General features: G+C 48.1%; 2 protein-coding genes across 2 annotated transcripts in view; one reads left to right on the top strand and one right to left on the bottom strand.

Moving 5' to 3' along the window:
* The first annotated feature begins 2,848 nt into the window (after window positions 1–2,848).
* On the top strand, window positions 2,849–4,541 carry PIGC (phosphatidylinositol glycan anchor biosynthesis class C). The gene is made up of 2 exons (XM_015869670.2): window positions 2,849–3,176; window positions 3,469–4,541. The coding sequence occupies exon 2, from the start codon at window positions 3,546–3,548 to the stop codon at window positions 4,437–4,439; it is 894 nt and encodes a 297-aa protein (XP_015725156.1). The 5' UTR covers window positions 2,849–3,176; window positions 3,469–3,545; the 3' UTR covers window positions 4,440–4,541.
* Window positions 4,542–9,863: 5,322 nt separating this feature from the next.
* Window positions 9,864–20,880, bottom strand: part of DNM3 (dynamin 3) — a 156,696-nt gene continuing 145,679 nt past the window's right edge. The window contains 1 exon segment of the mRNA XM_015869656.2: window positions 9,864–13,701. Within this exon segment, the coding sequence (XP_015725142.2) occupies window positions 13,632–13,701 (70 nt within the window). The 3' untranslated portion in view covers window positions 9,864–13,631.

Below are 20,880 nucleotides of genomic sequence, written 5' to 3'. Positions count from 1 at the left end.
AAGATCTTCGATGCCATTAGCCAGGCAGAGGCTGCAGGTCATCAGCCCTGACATGGCTCAGCACTCACTAAGTGTGCATCTCAAACAATGATAAGATGAGGAATGTAATGGTAAAAAAAACAAGGCGGATTACTCAATCTCCCTGCTGGAGCCTGTAATTAACTCAGAACAATGTACATAGGTGATCCAGGAGCAAATATTTGCTTGGGAGTCTTAAAGAAGTGCTGCAGGAGGTTGAGCAGTGCCCACAGCCGCATCTTCTCTTCCCATCATCTCGGTTGCTTTTGCTGGATGTGGGTGGCTGGGAGGATCACTGCAGCTGCATAGTGCCCAGCACTTGGTGGCTGTCCCTTCTCTCACACGGAGAAGATCATGTGGAGAGAGGGTAGTGCTAAGAGCCGGGCTGCCATGCTGAGATGCAGCTCTCAGCTGGGGCTGTGGTGTTTCAGCAGTTCCAAGCATTTGTTTGGTGAAAATGCTAAGCCCGATTAATCATAGAATACCCACACTTTTCTCTTCACAAAGGTATCTTTTTTTTCCCCAAGTGTTTCTCCTTTCTTAATGTGTGATTTAATTTGCACGAGGCTCTTTCCTTTTCTGATTATGAATCTTGGCCCCTTACCAGTTAAAATAAAACAAATCTCTCCTAAGCCTGTTCTGACAACGCAACTTTTGTCTGAGTTTTCCTTCCAGATGCAATTTCCTGTTTAATTTCCTGACCGTTTCTTAATTAGTGAAGGAAGAGCTATAAATTGCAAGATCCCTTCAGATAGCTTCCTCTAACTTCAGCTGAACTGCTCCCCCCGCCAGGGGAGAATCCAGCAAAACACTGTAAAACCTTTAAAAGCAATCCTGAAATATCTGGGTAGCCAAAACCTTCCACCAGGGCTCACAGTGAGGGGGAATGAGCTGTGCAAGAAGTGAGATTGGAATCTTTTTCCTTGCAGAGCTAAACAGGAGAAACTCTGCCTCCAGCACAGCTGGTAACTGCTGTTTCACCCTGAGGCTTTTGTTAGGGGGATGTCACCATGGCATGGGGCCTGTGCCTATCAGTAGCACTGGTTCTGTGTTCTGATATGATCCCAAATGGGCATGCATGCCCGTTTCCCATAGCTGTCCTCTTGCTTCAAGCTTGTAGCATGGCACATTGTGCTGCTGGGCTTCCAGACTCCTGGATGTGAGGCAGCGGTCACAGTGACCCTGATTAAAGGGCAGATACAGCGGGGTAGGGTCACCGAGAGGCACAGTGTGCAGAGCCTCGTTATGTTTACTTAATGCAGGGCAGCGCTGAGCACGGCTTGTTCCATCACTTGTTTCATCTCCTCAGCCCCTGCACCACTCACAGGGACCCTGCCTGACCACCGTGACTTGAGAGCAGTGGCTTCCTGGTGTGGTCCTATTTGATCCTAAGGGATGCTCACAGGTTGTTACCCTGAGATGGAGCAGTGAGCCATCCCCTCACTCTGAACACAAACCTGTCCCCGCAGTTACATTTGCCCCCAAGCAGCCCCCCACGCCTGCATGATTTTGTACTGTTTCTGCTTTGCAGGGAAGAAATGACCCTCATCTGGGTGTGCGGCCACACTGAGGGTGGTGGGAAGCTCTCCTGGGCAGATGGGGAGGGGACTGCAACTGGTGATGTTTGGCAGGGACTGCGTGACCCTGTGTGGGAGAGTGACTGCTTTCATCTCTGGCCAGCCGGCCCTCATCTACAGCCTTGATGCTTGGCATAGGTAGACTGTGGCACGGTCCCAGAGCTCCTAAAGTCCTGATGCACTTGTGCTTGGGCAGAGGTAATTCTAGGGTGTCCAGAGGGGCCTCCACATGCTTCTGCATCCCAGCATAGGGATAGACCTATCATGGAGACCTGTTTTCCTCCCTGTGTGCTACAGATGTGCCACGTACAGTGTGGGCTGAGCTGAAGTAACCTGGGCAGCTGACTCTTGGCTTCCTCACACCAGGCGCTGCCCAGCTCACAGCTGGCAGGGCACAGCTTTGGCATCATTCTTGGAGGCAATTTCCTAGGGACTGCAAAAGAAAAAAAAAAAATCATAAAGAAAAGCTAATGAAAAAGCAAAAGCTTTCCCACCACCATCACTGCACAGACATCTACAGAACAGGAACCAGTTGTCCCTTGCCCTCAAGCTGACTGAGAATCCCAGCAGTTCCACCTTGTTCTTCTCTCATCATGGCTGCCAGGGGAGTTTGGCAACCCAGGAGCTCTGAATCCTTTGGTATTCAAACACCTCCAGCAGAGGCCTAGATCAGTCACAGCTATTTAAATCCCAGCCTGTCACCTTTTCCAGCATGGCTTCCAAACAGCTTTTAGCAGCATATTGCAGCGCAGGAGCCCTGCAGGAAATAAACACGTCTGCAGTGGGGTCAGTTGTGCAACACACTGGCGAGCAGTGAGCTCTGAGTGGGTCTGAAATGCAGGTGGGGTGGGTGGGGAAGCAGTCAGGTCCCCCAGAGCTGAGGTTATGGCAACAAGTGCTTCACAGTGCTGACTGTGGGGCAGGATGGGTAGCATGGGTAGCAGCACCCAGTGTTTCACTGTATGAGGGCTGGGCCAGTCTGGGGTCCACATCCCACCCCTGCAGCTGGTGAGGGAGATCTTGTTGCATGGGATGAAGACACACACGAAGCAGTTCTCATCCTTGACCTCAGGCACCACTCGGGTGTGACGGACCGTCCCTCTCCCAGCTGCTCTGCTGTCCCTGCCAAGGCCACGTCACCTCGGGTGGGCTGAGGGGTGACTGCACAGCACGTGTTCCCTCGACTGGCAGGGACAGGCGGTGACGTGGCCGGTCCCATAGTCACAGGTCTGCTGTGCAGGTGATTCATTCCCCGCAGAGCCTAGGAGACCTGGAGGGCTGAGCTGCCCTTTAGACCTCGGGCAGAGAGTTGTCCAGCGGGGCACGAATGCACCATGGCAGCAATAGGTGCCGCATCTCCCCATTGCCGAGGCGCTGCGGTCACTCACAGCAGTCCCAGGGGCAGGCGCCCCATCGTGCTGTGATGCAGCTGCAGGCAGCAGTGGGCGGTGAGCCGAGAGGAACGCGAGCAGGAAGCAGCGTCAGTGCACGATGGGTGGCAGGGGGAGCCCATCGCTCCCGGCTCACCCCGAAGAGTTAACTACATGTTGTCGGCTCGGAAGCGACCTTATTCCCCAACAAGTACGAGACCGATTACAGTCACCTGCCCGCACACCGCCACTCCCGGCCCTTCTCCTACCGGCTCCGGCCCCGGAGGCAGCGACACCCGCGGGCAGCGCCGCGCTGTGCGGCCGGGCAGCTCCGCCAGGGGGCGGCTCCGAGAGCCCCGGCGTCCATTGCGCCGCGCCGGGCCCGGCGGAAGCGGCGGGAGCGGGGAGCGGGGCGGCGGGTTGGGAGCGGGGAGGGGGGGGTGCGCCCCGTCCTCGCGGCTGGAGCTCACATCGCGGTTAACCCGCACCTCGCTCTTTCCCAGGGCCCTGAGAGCAGCCCCAGGCTGTGAGCGGAGGAGCGGGGCGCTGTGCCGGCCTCCTCTGGGCCGGCCCTGGGAGGATGGTCTGTGCGCAGGTAGAGACGAGCCCGAGGCGGTGCTGGCAGAAGGTGCTGTACGAGCGGCAGCCCTTCCCCGATAACTACGTGGACCAGCGGTTCCTGGAAGAGCTGCGGAAGAACATCCACGCCCGGCAGTACCAGTACTGGAATGTGGTCTTCGAGTCGGGGGTGGTGGTGCAGCAGCTCTGCAGCGTGTGCGTCTTCGTTGTGACCTGGTGGTACATGGACGCCGGGGTGCTGAGCCCGCAGGGGCTGTTTGGGGCGGCCCTGCTCACTTCTCTGCTTGGCTACATCCTCTTTGATGCCATCGACGCCGGGGTCGGGCGGCAGGAGAGCGGGCGGACGCGGTGGGCAGACCTGAAAAGCACGCTGGTGTTCACTGCCTTCACCTACGGCTTCTCACCGGTGCTGAAGACGCTGACAGAGTCCATCAGCACAGACACCATCTATGCCATGTCAGCCTTCATGCTCCTCGGCCACCTCATATTCTTCAACTACGGTGCCAACGCCGCCATCGTGTCCAGCACGCTGTCCCTCAACATGGCCATCTTTGCCTCGGTGTGCCTGGCCTCCCGCCTGCCTCGCTCCCTCCACACCTTCGTCATGGTCACCTTCGCCATGCAGATCTTCGCCCTCTGGCCCATGCTGCAGAAGAAGCTGAAGGCCCAGACACCGTACTGCTACGTGGGGGTGACGGTGCTGTTCGCACTGCTGGCCCTTGTGGGGCTGGCGAGCGTCTCCAGCGTGGGTGCTGTGCTCTTTGCCTCACTGCTGCTCTCCATCTCCTGCCTCTGCCCTTATTGCCTCATCCGGCTCCAGCTGCTCAAGGACAACATCCACGGGCCGTGGGATGAGGCTGAAATCAAGGAGGACCTGTCCAGGTTCCTCATGTAGGCCTGGCCAGGGGGAAGCAGTGCCCTCTGCTGTGAGGGGCCTCTTTGGGACACAGCTCCAAGGGGACACCTAATCCAATAAAGACTCGCGCTCTAGCAGGGAGTGCATCTGTGTGTGTTGTGACTGCGCTGGGCTGTGGGTGAGCAGGGAGGTGCTGGCAGACCCATGGCAGTATTTTTGTCCAGCCACCGAACCAGAGGCACAAAGCAAAGTCTCTCTGCTTTCCTGTGGTGGCCGCCCAGCCGCAGGGTGCTGCAGCTGTAATGGGAGCCATGCTGGTCCTTCCTGGAACAGTCCAGTGTCTGATTCCATGCACCCCACAACAGAGGGTCCTCTAAGCCAAAAAGTCAAACTGGAGGGCATCTCCAGATGAGCCAGCCCTGCTGTGCTGTTGTTTTCCAGAGGCAAGTGGTTCAGCAGAGCATGAACTTGGCCAAAGTTGCAGCACCCCAGGCTTTTTGGTCTCACCAGAGCCTTCCTGGTGCTGGGCAGGAGGCCGGAATTCAGGGGCACTCACAGACCTGAGTACACTCACACATATCTTGCATGCACAGCCACACTGCCATGTCCATCCGCATACAGCAGCATCTCTGCAGACTGTGGGACCACAGCTGCTCATTCCTGCAGTATTTATCCCTAGCGTTAAGATAAGAGGAAGCACTGCTCCTTTCAAAGTGAAAGACAGAGTGAGTCAGATCCCTCCTGCTCTGGAGGCAGCACAAGGAGGTTTAAAACAGCCAACCAGTTTCTCCAGTAAGACATGGCACCAGCTGTGCCTGCGCACTGAGGGATGGCGAAAGTTTACAGGGGCAAGGTGCTCTTCTGCTGCAGAAGTGCAGGTTTGAACCCATTGATTGAATCCATCGAGTGTGGAGGGGTTTTGCAGGCACACAGCTCCTGCAGAGCACTGTTGTCTCACCAGCAAGCAGCCTCTGGCTCCGTGAGCTTCTTAGGAAATGAGCAGCACGCTGCAGAGCCCCCAACACCTCTGGTGCTTTGTTATGACAACTTGCCAAGTTCTAAATGTTGCTGTTGCTGTCATGGAGATGACTAGATCTCATTTTGTTTTTAATTAAAGAAAACCTGCAGAGGTTTAGAGTATGTGCTGCAGGCCCACAGGGAGTGCAAAGCAGCTGGATACTGACGATCAAGATGACATTTTTCAGTTCTTCTAAAAGAAGATTATTTCTTCATGAGGAGGTTTCCAAGAAAGTCAGTCAGGTGCTGGTGACCAGGATGCCCCAATCTGTCAGATTTATGCCACCGGAACACTACCATCCACAGCAGTTCACAGAGTCCATCTCTGGACAAGGCTTTGGTGTGCTTGTATCACATTAAGAAGTCAAGTAACAGTTTGTCAAAGAAGCAAATGAAATGTAGCTTGCCCGGCTCCTGCAGTTAATGTCCCTCCTGGAAGAGGCCATGCTATCTGCAGTCAGGTTTACTTGAAGCTGTTGCTGCACAAACACCTCTGTCGTTAAACTGTTGTTAACTGCTGTCCTAAACCTTTGCAGTTACCAGTTGCTGCATCTCAGACATAGCACAGCCCTGACTCCATTTTGAATATGCAGTATCCAGGCTAACAGTGACAAAATGGAGTGTGCACAGGAGTTGTTTCATTTCAGGCACAGCACATGAGGCTGGGGAGGCAGCTGTCCCTTGTCAGTGGCCCAAGGAGGTTGCAGTGATCTGGTGGTTCATTAGGTTAATGCAACTGGGGCAAGGTAGCCTTGGAGTTCTTGTTTGGAGCCTGGATTTATCGACTACAAGAAAGCGTAGTTTCTGCTAGACCCATTCATCCAGAGTGAAATGTTTCCTAAAAAATACTCTTCTCAAATCCAGACTCTTAAAAAATAGCTCTGGATTAGGAAAAGTGCAAACATCACTTATCCAGGTATGATTCCATGTGGCAATGGGCACAGACTAACATGGCTCTGGGCAATAAGGGAGCTAGAAACACATGAAGTAGCAGAGAAGCAGCGTCTCTTTGTTGCTGCCCCAACAAAGCATCATCTCAGACCCTGAGAAGGACTCAGTGATCCAGATGCTGTGCTCTTACCTTCACTGGGATTCTCTGCTTGCCTGGAGCTGCTGTCCCAGTGCTGCTCAGTGCACAGCAATCCAGCACACACTGGGACAGACAGGTTCCCTGGTCTGATGTGGACAGGTCACGTCCAGGAGGAGGAGGAGACAGCGCCTCAAGCTGATGGAGACCTGTGGGGCAAGTGGAGGCCAGCTGTGGCAAGTGGTGTCTGTGCCACGGTCATCTCAACCACAGCTGGAACCCAATGGGTCAGAATATGCCCTACAGAACAAAACTACCTCAACTTACAGTTCAACTCATCAGTAAAATTGTATGCCCTGTTAGCATCTGGTACCTGAGTGTACGGCTCTCTGGTTTGGCTGCTGCCTATGATGAGGCCAAACAAAGAAATAGGTCCATCTTGGTCTGCATGCGACTGGATCACCATCAACCAACACTAAAGAGTTCAACATCACTTTGCATTACAAAAATAGAGCAGTTTCCTTATCCCAAGTTGCCATTCCCAAGTCCACTGAGATACAGTATCTCAGCGGGACATTTTCTTTTGATTTGAATCTGGCCCAAATGCAAGTAATTGTACATGACCAGGGCTGAGCCATGCTTCTGGGGGAGTCGCTGATGCATGCTGTCTGCTGCCTCCATCTACAGCATCTGCAGCAGGGAAAGGCAAGCGTCAGCCACCCACAGCAGCCACAACAGGCTGTCAGGGAGTACAGCATCTGGAAAGCCTGGAAACAGTGAAGCTTTAGTCTTTGAAGGTAAGATCTTTTTATCTCTTCAGTTCCCACACTAATCACTAGGCTTTTCTCTGCATGTCACATAGGTTCATGATGTGAGAGGCCACAGCTACAAGCAGAGTGAGCAAGAAATCAAAACTGGGTTTTGGTCTGAAATCATCCTTTGAGAAACAACCTAGGATGCATAACAACACCAGCTGGGGTGCAGCACTTTCCACCTTCACCACCTACCCGCAGAGTATATGCCAGTGCAGAATGGAAACAGCATAGAATCTGTTTTCAGAGCAGCACTGTAGCACCTTGCTCTTACTGCAGCCTTTCTACTACAAAGAAATGTTTTGTTCGTACCTTTCAAAGAACAGGCTGCAATCCTGATGCTGCACTGTACCTCCAGCTCATGGCTGTGCAGTTCCCTCTGATTAATCACTATAGTTTGTGAGATGTCCCTCCACTGTTCTCATGTGAAAAAAAAAAAAAATAATAAACAATAAAACCTTCAACTTAAACTTTTTGTTCAAGACTTATTCTTTATCCTCCTCCAGCAAACAAGACACGCAGGTCTTCTGAACATTAAATTCCAGATCTTATCTTTCACTCATCACCACAGGGTCAGACTTACCTGAAATCCAGAGGTAACCACTTACAGATACTTGAGCTCAGATGCTCCAGTGAAGTTACCTTGCAGAGAATTCAGAGGTTTAGCTTGAAAAAATTGTCAGAGCAGCTGCAACATGTTTACATTGTGCAGATTCATCACTGCCGCAATCTTCTTAGGTTTTCCACTCAGCACAAAGTCAGGTGCTGCTGGTGCGTCAGACACCTTACAGGAACCTTCTGCAATCTCTGCTGTTCTGAAAGTTGGAAGTTGTTCCTGCTGATGCTGAGTCAAAGGCATCAACAGTCCTGGTGGTCAATGAATTCAGACATGATGATGGAAACCCAGCAGCACATCCCTCCCTTTCAACACCTCGGATATGGGGGGGGGGGGTTCATGGAGCACTAATGGCTCCTTTTGAGAAAGAATAGATAGAGCTTCCCACTGAAAACCAGCACGCATTCATTTTGTAGCCAGGATTTTATTTTCTTTATACCCAAGCTCATCATTGACATCTGAAAATAAAATCTTTCATTTACAAATAGACTAGTGCAAATTAAAGTTGGACCAAAAGCAGACAGATTGCATGTAACAACAACAACAACAACAACAACAGTGTGTGTTAGGCTGATCTTCCTGGAACGGCTGGAGGAGGTCGCCTAGGAAAAAGACAGAAAGTGACCCAAAATTCGTGGGGAGGGGAAGAAGAGATTTAAAACAAAAGGTCACGATACAATCAAATGGCTCATATACAAAATGATCTTAATTAAATGGGTTAAGAGGAAAAGGCACAGACCATGCACAGTGAGGAAAAGGGCAAGAACGAGATTAGAATCAGCTGGGTATCAGCACAGCCTCAGCTGCCATCCCCACTGCTTCCCATCTGACATCCCAGCACCAGAGAGCTGGGACAGTCACACTGGACAATCACATTGCAAGTGCGTTGCTGCTCAGAGGCTTCCTACTTTTCTTGGAGGAAATAATATGCTCCAAAAGAGCCTTCCCCCAGCCAGCCTTAAAATCTGCATCGCTGTATGCTTCAAACGCCCTTCTCACTTTCACAAGTGAGATTCTGATGAGATCAGGAGTGATAAAACAAGATGGATCTGTTTGTTCATGTATCTGGAGAGGGGGAATTGCTCAGGAAGAGAAAAGCTTGAGTGATGGCAGTGCCATGAATGTGCTGCTAACACGAGCAGGGGTGACCCCTGGCAGCAGGTGGCTCAGTGCCCTGGTTGGAGAAGAGGGGCTGCTCATCCCATTTCCAGCATACAACAAACAGTGTGCTGCTGGCCAGCATGGCAGGAAGCAGCTCATACAGCGGGACGGAACATACTCCAGGCAGAACCATGCACGTGACATGGCTGCTTACTGAGAGGCTGCACAGACTGCCCCAGGCATATCCATTAGAGCCTATGACAAAGAAAACATTCCCAGATTTGCTGTGAATACAACGGGGACATGAGTGCTTTGCTCATCCCACCTCTTGTTCCTCCTTTCCCAAAACCTGAGGAGCAGCACAGTGATGGTTGGTGGGGAAATGCCCCCTGCTGTTGTGCTGTTACAACTGTGCCATGCAGATAATCTCTGAGCACCGATTTCACTTACTTGGCTCACACTAACCTGAAGGAGGAACTGAGTAATCAAGGCATTTTGAGGCAGCTGCATGTTCACATACAACCGCTTTTTGGGGAAATCCTTTCCAGGCAGGACATGTCCATATGCACAACTTTAGTCCAACTCCTGAGGAGTCGGTCTGGCCCTGTGCTCAGCTTTCAATCCCCCCCCCAGACACACTCCTCCCAGCAATGAAACAAACAGCACATACTGCCTGACACACATTCACTCGGCAAAATACCCCTGCAGCGCTGCAAGCCCCTGGCAGGGCAGCACGCTGAATGCTTCCCATGGGCTGCTCCTCTCCTGTCTGCCCTTTCCATGACACCTCTATGATCTGAGCTGCAGCACTGTGGTCCCAACAGAGACAGAGTGCAGAGTGCCAGATTGGAGATCGCTCGTGCGCATCGCAAAGTAATAATAAAAGCCCATCAAGAGTTACAGTTTATTTCAGGTTCAGAAATGCAGCATAACACGTTTACAGCAGGTGTATGCAATGCTCAGTAATGACTGTGGTTTCAAGAACCGACTCGTCGTGCTGAAAGATCAACACCAGATACCATTTACAGACTACGAAATCAAAGCTGTCTTGGTTCATATGAAGTAGGGCATTAACATACAGAGCAAAATTCAGTAAGAAATTAAGCGTGTGCTTCTTACAAAAAGAAGTCATTGTTTACACCATCCCGGAAAAGTAAAGAGACAGGAAGTAAAGCAAACGGCCAGCAAGACGGGACAAATCATATATCAAGCAAGAGTGGAGGGCTGTCTGGACGGGAGGAGCCATCGGTATCAGCTCGCCTGCAGACAAAGCAAGAGGAGAGACAGGCAGAGTAACATTCATTGACACAAGGGAGTTGTTCTGCTGGAGCCCAGGGGGGGGGATCAACGCCACCGCGGGAGGAAGCGCGCCATGAGCACAGCATGGAGCCGATGCCTCCCCAGTGCCATGTGTGCAAAACTGCTCTGCCTTGAATTTGGGAGGTCTGGGCTATTTTAAGACAGAACTAGGCAGTAATCTTAATATGCTGTACACATTGTGAAGTGTAGCTATCTGCAACACAGAACGTAATATCTTCTATGTTATGCTTTAACATGAAATGCTATAACCTCTAATGTATCTCCTTTAATATAATTATCTACTTTTATGAGGCTTACTCAGAAAGTGCAACGAGATTGGCAATAAAACAAACATACGTTAACTATGTACAAAAGCTTTTTCTTCAAGCATACAATCATTTTAATCCTAACACAAAGATCCCTGGAGGTTAAAGGCCAAGAGCTATTTACAACATGAGCAAGCTCCTCAGCTGCTGGTCAGCCATATGGAGGTGAGGTGGAATGTGTTCTCTGGGTACAGACCCGGGCTTAGCCTACATGCATTACTAGATAAGCACCCTCCTGGAACTCTGCTACTCACGTCATCCAGCTCACTAAGCTTGCAAACCCTGCTGTTTCTTAATGGGAGTCTCCATTGCTCCCTGGCAATCTTCCCTTTGCCTGAGGGAATCAAACAAATGGAGAGCGACCCGTGCTTCTCTGTTATGGGAGCCCAGGCTCAGCTGTCCCTGGGTGAGGGTGCCTGCAGAGGGGCCGGGGCCAGTCCCAGCCAGCCAGCCCCCCTAGCAGATCCCTGAGAATATACTGGTGAGCTCTTCCTCCTGTCCTTCAGGCACAGAGCAAGCTACTACTGCCACTTGCTCCTCTGAGAACAAGGGATGGAAGAGACACAGCTTAGCAGAATCAGGAGCCAGCAGGACAAACAAACACATTCCAGGCACTGTACAGCACGAGGAAAATGGGTCAAAGCTAGGGAGGAGAGTATGGAGTCAATTGCAAGTGGCAATTTCTTGGGAAGCAATTAGCATTTTTCCTAGGAACAGTTCTACATAGTTTATTCTAAAAAGAGTATCTGCAATACATTCGAGGTGAACTCATCAGTCTATGGATCGGTGCTCAACACCAATTATTACCTTGCACATCTCAAAGCTCTGTATTTCAGGAGCAGGTTTGGATTAAATGTGATGGAGATGCAGAGGATGGGAAGGCTGTGCAGCTTCTCTCTGTGTCCCACGAGCTCAAAACTGAGCACAGAATGCACTGCTGCTGACACTGGGGCCACTGCACTGAGCTGTGATATTTCCTTACGCTTGACAAAAAGGGGTATCAAAGTAAATTAAGGAGTCTCAAGTACAGAGGATTTAAACACGTCTTTTTACGTTGAGACTTGTGTCATTTAATCGAGGCTTCTAACTTACCGGCATTGCCACACTCATCTCCCAAGCAGTTACACCAGCTTGAATCATCCCTTTTCTTTCCACAGAACAAATGGGAGCCCTTGGACAACTCAGCCTAACGCTTAGGATAAGGTGGGATAAACATGGCCCACAGGCTCTCCACTGAACAAATACCAACACTTGGAATTAAAGTGACTTTCTGTGGCTGAGGTGGAATAATGTAGCTGAGTTTACAACCACTTTTTCCTTGAAAGCTGATCCTGTGTGCTCAGTGTGGAAGATCGAAGCCTCCTCCCCAAACAAACAGCAGCCATTTAAGCAATCTTCTGAGCTCACCTGGATGCCGGTGCTCTGACAAGTTTCCCCATGCTTTAGATGTTGACCTCAGCTGCCCAGGTGTGTGTCACAAGTACATGGCTGACAGGAAATTAAAACTGGGCTAACATACAACTCATGATGCTTTCCCAAACTTGTTTCTCTTCTACAAGCAGAAACATTATTTGCTTCGGTAGTGAATATAACTGTTATTCCATCAGCAGCCTGGGAATATTTAATGGGCAAAATCCCCACTGGTTGTGGCTCCTTGATTGGATTCTTCCTAACCACGAGGCTGCAGCATACGGGAGCCCTACATACAGCTTCAATAAGTGAATTTATTAGACTGATTATAGTGGGGGACTTTGAAACCACCAATCGCTTTGCCTGGGGATCTGTAACCATAATTGCAATTAATATTTTCTGACTACACAAGGTGAAATTCATCTCTGTGTTAATCCTGTCAACTCAAGAAGTTTTAAACTACAGTGGTGACCTATGCTGACCTAAGTGTTTAAAGTTAAGTAACGCAGATAGGACAACATGTTTTTATATTACATTAATACACGGTGTAAAACAACAGGCAGAGAACTTCTGAACATCTGCTAAAAACCAAAAAGTATGGCCAGGATGCAGAGCTGAGCATTTCTCAGCAAGTATTTGGATAAAATTGCTCCTACTCTGAGGTGAGTAGGATGTCACGAGACACGAAGGGAAAATACTTAGTGGACGTCATGGAACTTTATTGACTGTCATGAGCAAGTATCTCAAACCCAAATGGGATCCCTTGGAAAGCTCAGATGCAGATCTAGGCCATTGCTCTGAACTAGCTCCCACAGCGGGCAGAGGACTGGTAGCCCATTTACAACTGTGCATATATTTATACATATATACATCTCTCAGTTCTCTGGACCCTGCCACGCAGCGTATATATACATATTACATGCTCTCACTTATACATAAGGCTTCCCATGAGTTTAGTGGGAGGACTTACCAGCCACCCAACCAGCTCTGCCTATCAGTCAGCAGAGAGGAAGGAAAGTAAAGCACACAGTGTCCCACACACACCCTTCTAGTTTAGCGACATTCCTTATAAACTTAGCTTCAGATAAGAGAAAATTATAGGAGAAGCAGTGTTCCAGCAAGCTTCTTGCAAGAGAGATGAAACAGCGAGGCCTTCAGAAGAGCTTGATAATAAACCGTGTTTTTCTCTGCCCGGTTTAGCCATTAACAAAGAAAGTGGGCACAACTGCAAAACGCCACGTGATAGAAAACGTGAAAGGTACAAATAAAATCAACATTTCGGCAGGTAAGAGAAAAAGAAGCAGCTAAAATCAGCATGTGCTCAATGATTCAAGTCCTCCTTGCGCTGTATAGGACTGTGAGCATGGGTGCCTGGGTGAACAAGTGTGTCAGTACGTTAGCTAACATCGGCTATTGCAGAAGGAAAAGTCAAGACAGCACAGACCTTCCCAAAACATTGAAGAGTTCATAAACAATGCAGAATGGACAGAGATATATCAGTAAAATTGGTTACTTGCCTACAGACGTCCATACATGCGACTATACATTGGTTATTGCAACAGTTATCAAGCAATTTGCTTCCACATATTTGGTTAACAATGAGTGGCATGCCAGAAACTTCATTTAGTCTAACAGGGATGAATCTAATGGACGAATTACAGTGGGCCGAGTAGGTGAGGGGGGTGGTCTTCGACTGGAGAAAAAGAGAGAAGAAACAGTAAGCACAAACATTAAGAGCAAACTCTGCACCTTTTGTGATTGCTACATGAACCTGCACATGCACCTAAACACAACCATCTTACTTCCACATATACTGGCACCCACAAGGAAGAAAGCGAAGGGTTTGCAGCATGCATGCCGTGCATCAGTTCTCCCACTTATTTGACAGCTCTCTTCTCCAGCTCACAGTCTGCTTAACCTCTGATCACAGCCACTCTCTTCTGCCAGAGAAATCAGCAGTGGATGGTCATTACTCCCATTTTCTCAGGGGTCATCCCAGCCTGGCCAGCCACAGAATGGACTTACGGGCACATGTGAGGGTTGTCAGATGCCTTCACAAAAGCAGCCTGCAGCAACTTAGGCTGCTGTATGCAGAAGAAAAATGCAGCTTCTTACACAGTTGGTCTTACTGGGACCACAGCACAGAGAAGTGGTGGCACAGAACTGGTCCTCCTTCGGTCTGTTAAAGGGTACACACCGACTCTACTAACACTGCAGATTAATTTATCTTTGGTCACAACACAACTGCCTCTTACATTTCTGCTTACATTTAGGGTACATGGTCCACATCAGCATGGCACTGAAATAAATCAGCTTGGTTAGGAGGAGTGCTTTTGTAAATATTCCGTTCCTTCTGGGCTAAAACACCCCTCTGCCATGCAGAGCTGCACAGGATCTGAGAGGTACGTACCTGTTTGGCCTTTAGCTCAAGCACTGGTTCAGACACCCCTGCCTCGTGCTGCCTTGTTCTGTATCTCCTGGCCACTTTGTTCCCTTAGCTAGTATTCAGCTCTCTCCAGCAGCAATCTGCTGCTCCAAAATATTCCATTCCATCACTGTTTTTGCCCCCTACTTTCTTTGATGGGAAGTACAAATGATTTATCTGTTCCTTAAATTGACAAAGATCACCATGAGAGCATAAATCTGAGCTTGTGATCTGAACAAGGGAGAGCCAAGGGCTCTTCAGTTCTAATCCAGCTTTGGCAGACTCTGTCAGTGACCCTGGCAAACCACAGAGCCCTCTCCTACTCTGTCCTCTACCTGTCAACATAGGAACTGCCTGTCTTTGAAGAACATGCAAAGAAAATCTGTCTCATTCTGTTAAAACTAAATAGAAGATGAAAAGAATACAACAATGTGTTAATTTTCTTTGAACTGGAACAGAATACATGAGACAAATTTACACTTGACCCAAAAAAATCTTGCTTGGCTTAAAGTGTATCTTGCATGACAATATTGTCTTTTGGTGAAGAAAGGAGAATTTTAATTCCTAACATGCAGCAAACAGAAAATATGCCAACCCAAGTGCTCAACTAAATCAGCAAGCTTAAACAAAATAGGCAAAATGTAATTTCTTCATGGTGTATTTTTCTTACAGAAAAAATGCTGCTGTGTTAACTATTGTTTCTTGTGTTGCTCCAGTGTAGGTCTTCTGGACCCATTTCCAAAACTTGTAGTTTCATAAAGAACCACTTCTAAGGCTCTGCCTTTCTGCTGGGTTGCATTAAATTATTCCTTTGTTGAAATGCCTCACATTGCATTGTTTAGCGCTTACTGAAAACATCATATCATATGTATACAATTTACAAACAAGGGAAAATGCATACAGCTGTCTTCATATCAAATTCAAAAGTTACAGGCCAAAGCATGCATTTTAATATGAGGTTGAATGCAGCACAATGAGTTCAAATAATGTAATTTGGTCAAATTGCTATTTAGCCCAGCTGGATCAGAAACTGGAGGGCACAGGGGGAGGTTATCCTGCATTTAATCACCCAAACCAAACCTGAATCAAAATCAGGTCTGAGCCTTCTTTTCTCCTTGACCCAGCGCTGCCGCTGCACCTGGGCAATTATGTTTTATTTTCCTTCAAGCCCAATCCAAAACTGTTCAAAAACATACAGGGATGCAGTGAGGCACAGACCTCCTCAGCCCCCATTCCTCTTCTCCATCCCATAACGGCGCTACTCTGAGCTTCCTTCTGCTTCCTCGATCCCAGCGTGGCTGGTGGAGCAGGATGTGCCCTCTGTAAGTCAGAAGCACGCTCCAGAGGAGTGGCAGATATTCCATAGAATGAAATTGTGGAATCTTAAGGATGGAAAAGACCACTCAGATCTCCTGGTCCAACCGTCAGCCCACCCGCACCATGCCCACTGCCCATATCCTCAGTGCCACATCTCCATGACTCCTGAACACCTCCAGGAGCAGTGACTCCACCACCTGCATGGGCAGCCTTTGGGAAGAGGCAAGGCTTGCGAGACCTGAAAAAGCACCATTCACAGTCTGCTGAGCAGCCTATGGGTCTGCGTGCCTGTCATGCAACAAGATGGGCCACGGTCCACTGCCCCAGGCATGGCCCAGCACAGAGCTGCAGCTTGGGAAGAGACCCAGCCTTCATTAGCAACCAGCACACAGTCATGATGGCATGAGCTGGAACTCCAGGCAAAAACTGAGGGAACAGACAAACCCAAAAACTGTCTGTCTCACAAGAAAAGTCAGCCCCAGGGGCTGAAGAAGCCTGCCCCTACGGCTCTGCCTCTCTCTCCATCACGGCTGGCTGTGATGGAGCGGTGCAGGGCCTGGCACGCAAACTGCCACCCCAGGATAACAGAGTGGGCACCTCCCGAAGCACAGACCTGAGAAAGGCTGGCCTGGCTTTGGCACAACTGCTATCTGAGCCTGGAGTTGAGCAAAGCTTAAATAAATGTGTACTACCTGCCTCTTCAAATGTCAGCCATGCAGAGGCCGGCAAGCAGAGCAGCAGAGGGAGCTGCAGCCTGTCCATGGATGTGCAGCTGGGCAGGCGCAGCACAGCAAGCCCCCCACAGGTCCGGCTGCACTGGCTGCCATGGCAGCGAGGAAATATGTGACTAAGCCCAATTAAATGTTTAGTCTGGAGCCAAAAGATGAGACACAGTGAGACAGCACAGAGCGCATTTTCTCTGTGTTATCAGAGTGATTCCTTCAGCAGCACTGAGCTGCTCGCTCCCAGGCTGCAAAGGGCTGTTCTGGATTCATAGAAAGTTCTGTCTTATAAAAATGGCACTTCTGCACTAATTCCTGTTTGCGTATCGTCTCAAGCATTTTCACTGTGTGTTGTAGTTATGGGGCTAAGCCTCACTGCCTGGCTCCTTTACCACTCTGTTCAGTTGCCTGCCTTCCCCCCCCCCTTTATTTTTAGGGGGGGAAAACACCAAAACGGGAAGCAGTGTTTGTAAAAGTTAGTGCTAAAGGGGCAGGGGATCACAGGTCCCCAGGGTTGAGTAAACGAGTCTGCAGAAAGAATCAGTTCTTCTAACTAGCGCACATGAAGCAGACATAAAGAATTTACCAATGAAAATTGTGGACTAAGTATGTATTTAATAACTCCCTGATGTTGCTGCAGAGACTCCTCCTTTGAACAGCTCAGTGGGGTTTTGAACAGAGGGTAACTCTTACCCCCGCGCAAAAACTGTTTTAAAAGGAAAAGTTTTCTATTTATTTCTAACCTAAGCAGCACACCCTGGTTGTTTGGTTTTTTTTTAGTTTTAAGAGAAGTCCCCAAAAGCTTCAGCGAGGCAAATACAGAGCAAACAAAACTAAATAAAGCAAGTCTAGACTTAAAATGCGATCAGAAACATATGGGAGCTCTTCAAGCATTTGCCTTCTGCAGAGCACTATCACTCCCCACACAGAGTCCACAAAATATGCTTTCAGTAAAGCAGAGCTGTAATTACCATGGGAGGCCCCGCTCTCAGAAGATGGCTTCTCTTCTCATAGCACAGCTCGCATGCTTCTAAATAAAAGGCTTTCGTTTCCACTTACGTTTTACATTCTTGTTTGCTTGTGACCACCAGAGAACACTTGCGGAAGGCATGCACATAGCTGTATTTTATGATACATTCCTATAGATCTGAAGCTGTAAACAAAAGTCCATTATTCTCTGCCTTCTCCACAGTCCCGGTTTCCCTGTAACGCAGGCCCCTCAGATACCCTGTTATGTGACACTTATTGTTTTTGCAGAATCTAACAAGAAAACAGTCTTTAAAAAATCTCTAAGTGGCTCTAGGTCTGACTGCAGGCAGATTCTAATTGAGGTGACAATAAAAATCTGGATGTGAGTCATTCCAGAACAGAGAAGTGGCTTATTTCAGGTGAGAAATAAACATCAATTCTCATCGGTGTGATTATTCAGAGATACAGGCAGCCCGTTTCCTAGGCCTGTCTTTGGGAGAGTAATAGTGCCTTGACTCGTCTGACTTCTATATGACTTTCTCTGTTTCAGTAAGACCTTGAGTAGAAGCGGAAAAATCATGAAGAGGAAAACAACTTAATACTAGTGCCAGGTCACAAGAAAACAGGAAAAGCAGAGAAAGGATGACAGTAAGAGTGGTTCAGCAGGAGCCACGGACAGAAATCAGTAAGAGATGTTATGGCAGAAATGAGAAACAGCCCTCAGTGGTGACAAAAGGAGAAAGTAATAGGGGAACGCCTGTGTGTGATGGTTCCTTACCTCAACATAAGGGTCCAAGAGACTGAAAGTTCTCATTTGTTTCTCTACTGAAAACTGTTATTTTCAGTATCAAACATGAAGCATTGCTAGTAAGCATGCCCAGAGGATTCCTGTTGGAGGGCAAGTCAGCAAAGGAAGAACTGAGATGCACAGCATGCTATTAGAGGTGACTACTAGTTCTGAAGCCGCCCTCCAATGGAACATGTATGTATCAGGCTCCACAAACACAGAGAGCATGCTGTGACCCTACTGCCAATACTTGCATAGCTGAAACTCACTATTTCAGACGACCCATACAACACTCTGCCAGTGGACTTTTTGTGTTTAGTGTGAGCAAGTTCAAGTAGTTAGAGCAAGTGTTTTTCTCTGATGCCTATTTCTCTTCAGTGAAGGAAAAAAAACGAGCAAATGGAAGGATGTGTCCTTCCACTACGCACCGCAAAGTAGCAATCCAAATCTCCATTAATGCAAATGCTAACACCATTCCAAACCATTGAGATCACTCTGGTTCCAAAGCGTGTGGTTTTAAGTAATCAGGTATTCCTTTCAGAGGCAAAGAAGTCAAAAGATGATGCTCCTCTAAATTAACTTCTTTGCAAATCAAACTGCATTTTCTATCTGACCATCACAAATTGACATCTATCACAGACACAAACTGGTTTGTATATTTAAGAGCATGCTGCATTTTGGAATTAGTCATTTTAGGGAATAAACGTGTCATATGGAAAAAAAGAGCTTGAATAAGCAAAAATAATAATAATAATTCAACAGAGCAACCAAAAAAGACTATTATTCTAAACAGCGTGTTCCTATTTGCCTGTCAGCAGGAAACACATCAAGTAAGCAAGCTTGCTAAACATTAGAGGAGGTCTGTCCCAGCCTGTTGTAAATCCAAGGTCAGGATGGTGAATAGGATCAAAAATCCACGTGGAAGAAGAGAGATTTAGGAGTTCTGAGTGATACATTCCGAATGCAGCTCTTCCTTTGTCCGTTTGCAGCAGATGAAGACAACAGAAGGGTCATAAAATCTGGAGGAGGAACATCTGATCTTTATGTAGTAGCTTAAATCTTGTGTACTGGTCTGCATTCAGCTGCATGGTCCCATGTCAGTGTACATCATATAGGATGTCTTTGAAGGCCATAGCTACTTCTGCTCACTCTGTTCATTCTTCCTACTCACACTTCTCCTTCCTTTCCCCGTTTGTCTGTCTCCCCTTTACTTACCTTAGGGCAAGAAAGAGGACAAGCATCCCAGCTATTACCTCCAGCTGGACTAGCACCTCTCCTTGTCCATGATGACAACAACTAATGTTATCCATATCAATCTTGTTAATGCAGCTGTCGAGTGCCCTGTTTTTCACTAATGATCCAGTGCAGCTTGTGGGCACAGGAGAGCTTCAAGGAGAGCTTTTTCAAAATACCTGCAGGTTCAGGAAGTTCAAATCATCATTGCTTTCTTTTTAAAAGTACATCATACATTTTTTCTTGCAGCATAAGGAAGGCTAGGAATGTACTACTATTCAATCCACTCTTTCAAATACGGCAAAAATTTCCTGTTCAACACCCTTGCTTTAATCCCATATAACCTTCATGTTGTTAAATTACTCTTTTATGAGACTGAATAACTGAGACCAAAGCACATCTTTGGATTCCTGTCTGTATTTCTGGCACGCAGCATTTGCTATTGTTTGATTCTACTTTTCTTTTTCAAGTTGAGAGATGCTAAAAATAAAATCCACTTCCTTCTATTAATAGCATATTGATAGAGAAAAGGCTAAGGAGGCAAAAACAAAAAGCAAACAAACCAAAAACTTCTACTGAAAACACCTAACTGAATAAATTACTCATTCATGCAGTTCATCTGCTGACAATCTCAAAGCTGACTTCAGCTGTATTTGGTTGGGGACGGCACTCACAAGATCAGCTTTATCCCAGAATGACTTCTTAAAGCTCTCTTTACATTACTTATTTCTCTGTCTACGTCTCTCCTGCATAATTTTTTATTGCCCTTCTCCATCACGCAGGACTGGTCTATGCTAAGAGCACTGGAACAGGCTGCCCAGGGAGGTGGTGGAGTCTCCTTCTCTGGAGATATTTAAGACCCGCCTGGACGCCCACCTGTGTGACGTGGTGTAGGGAGCCTGCTTTGGCAGGGGGGTTGGACTCGATGATCTCTAGAGGTCCCTTCCAACCCCTACAATTCTGTGATTCTGTGATTCTGTAATGAAGAGTCGTTTCAGCCTGATCCTCTTATAGCTGAATTGTAAAAGTAACTCACAACAGTCCCAAACAAAATGGATCTCTCCTTATTCACCTGATTTTAAAAACAGTTTTTGTTGAAAAAGTTTTCTGGAGCAAGTAGCTCAGGAGCTACTAAAGACCATCAAAACTATCCCAGTTAGTTACAAAAAACAGATCAAACCTAACAAGCAACTCTTCAAACATTTGTTCAACTGCCCTGGTGCACTGCCAGACACAGCACATAATAAAATTCCAGCATGCAAAGTGGAGGGCCTTTGGCTGATGAGAGATGACGATGGAAGTGAGATTCAGTGGCAGCAGATATAGTACCAAGGCTGCAGTGTCTGCCATCCCATGAACTTCGTTTTAGCTGGTCTTCAGGACAGTCATCTGGAGGAGGAGCACATGGAGGAAGGTGGT

This window comes from Coturnix japonica, chromosome 8, assembly GCF_001577835.2.
Source record: "Coturnix japonica isolate 7356 chromosome 8, Coturnix japonica 2.1, whole genome shotgun sequence".
NCBI lineage: Eukaryota > Metazoa > Chordata > Aves > Galliformes > Phasianidae > Coturnix > Coturnix japonica.
Note: the sequence above shows the minus strand (reverse complement) of the source record. Positions and strands in the feature narration are given on the sequence as shown.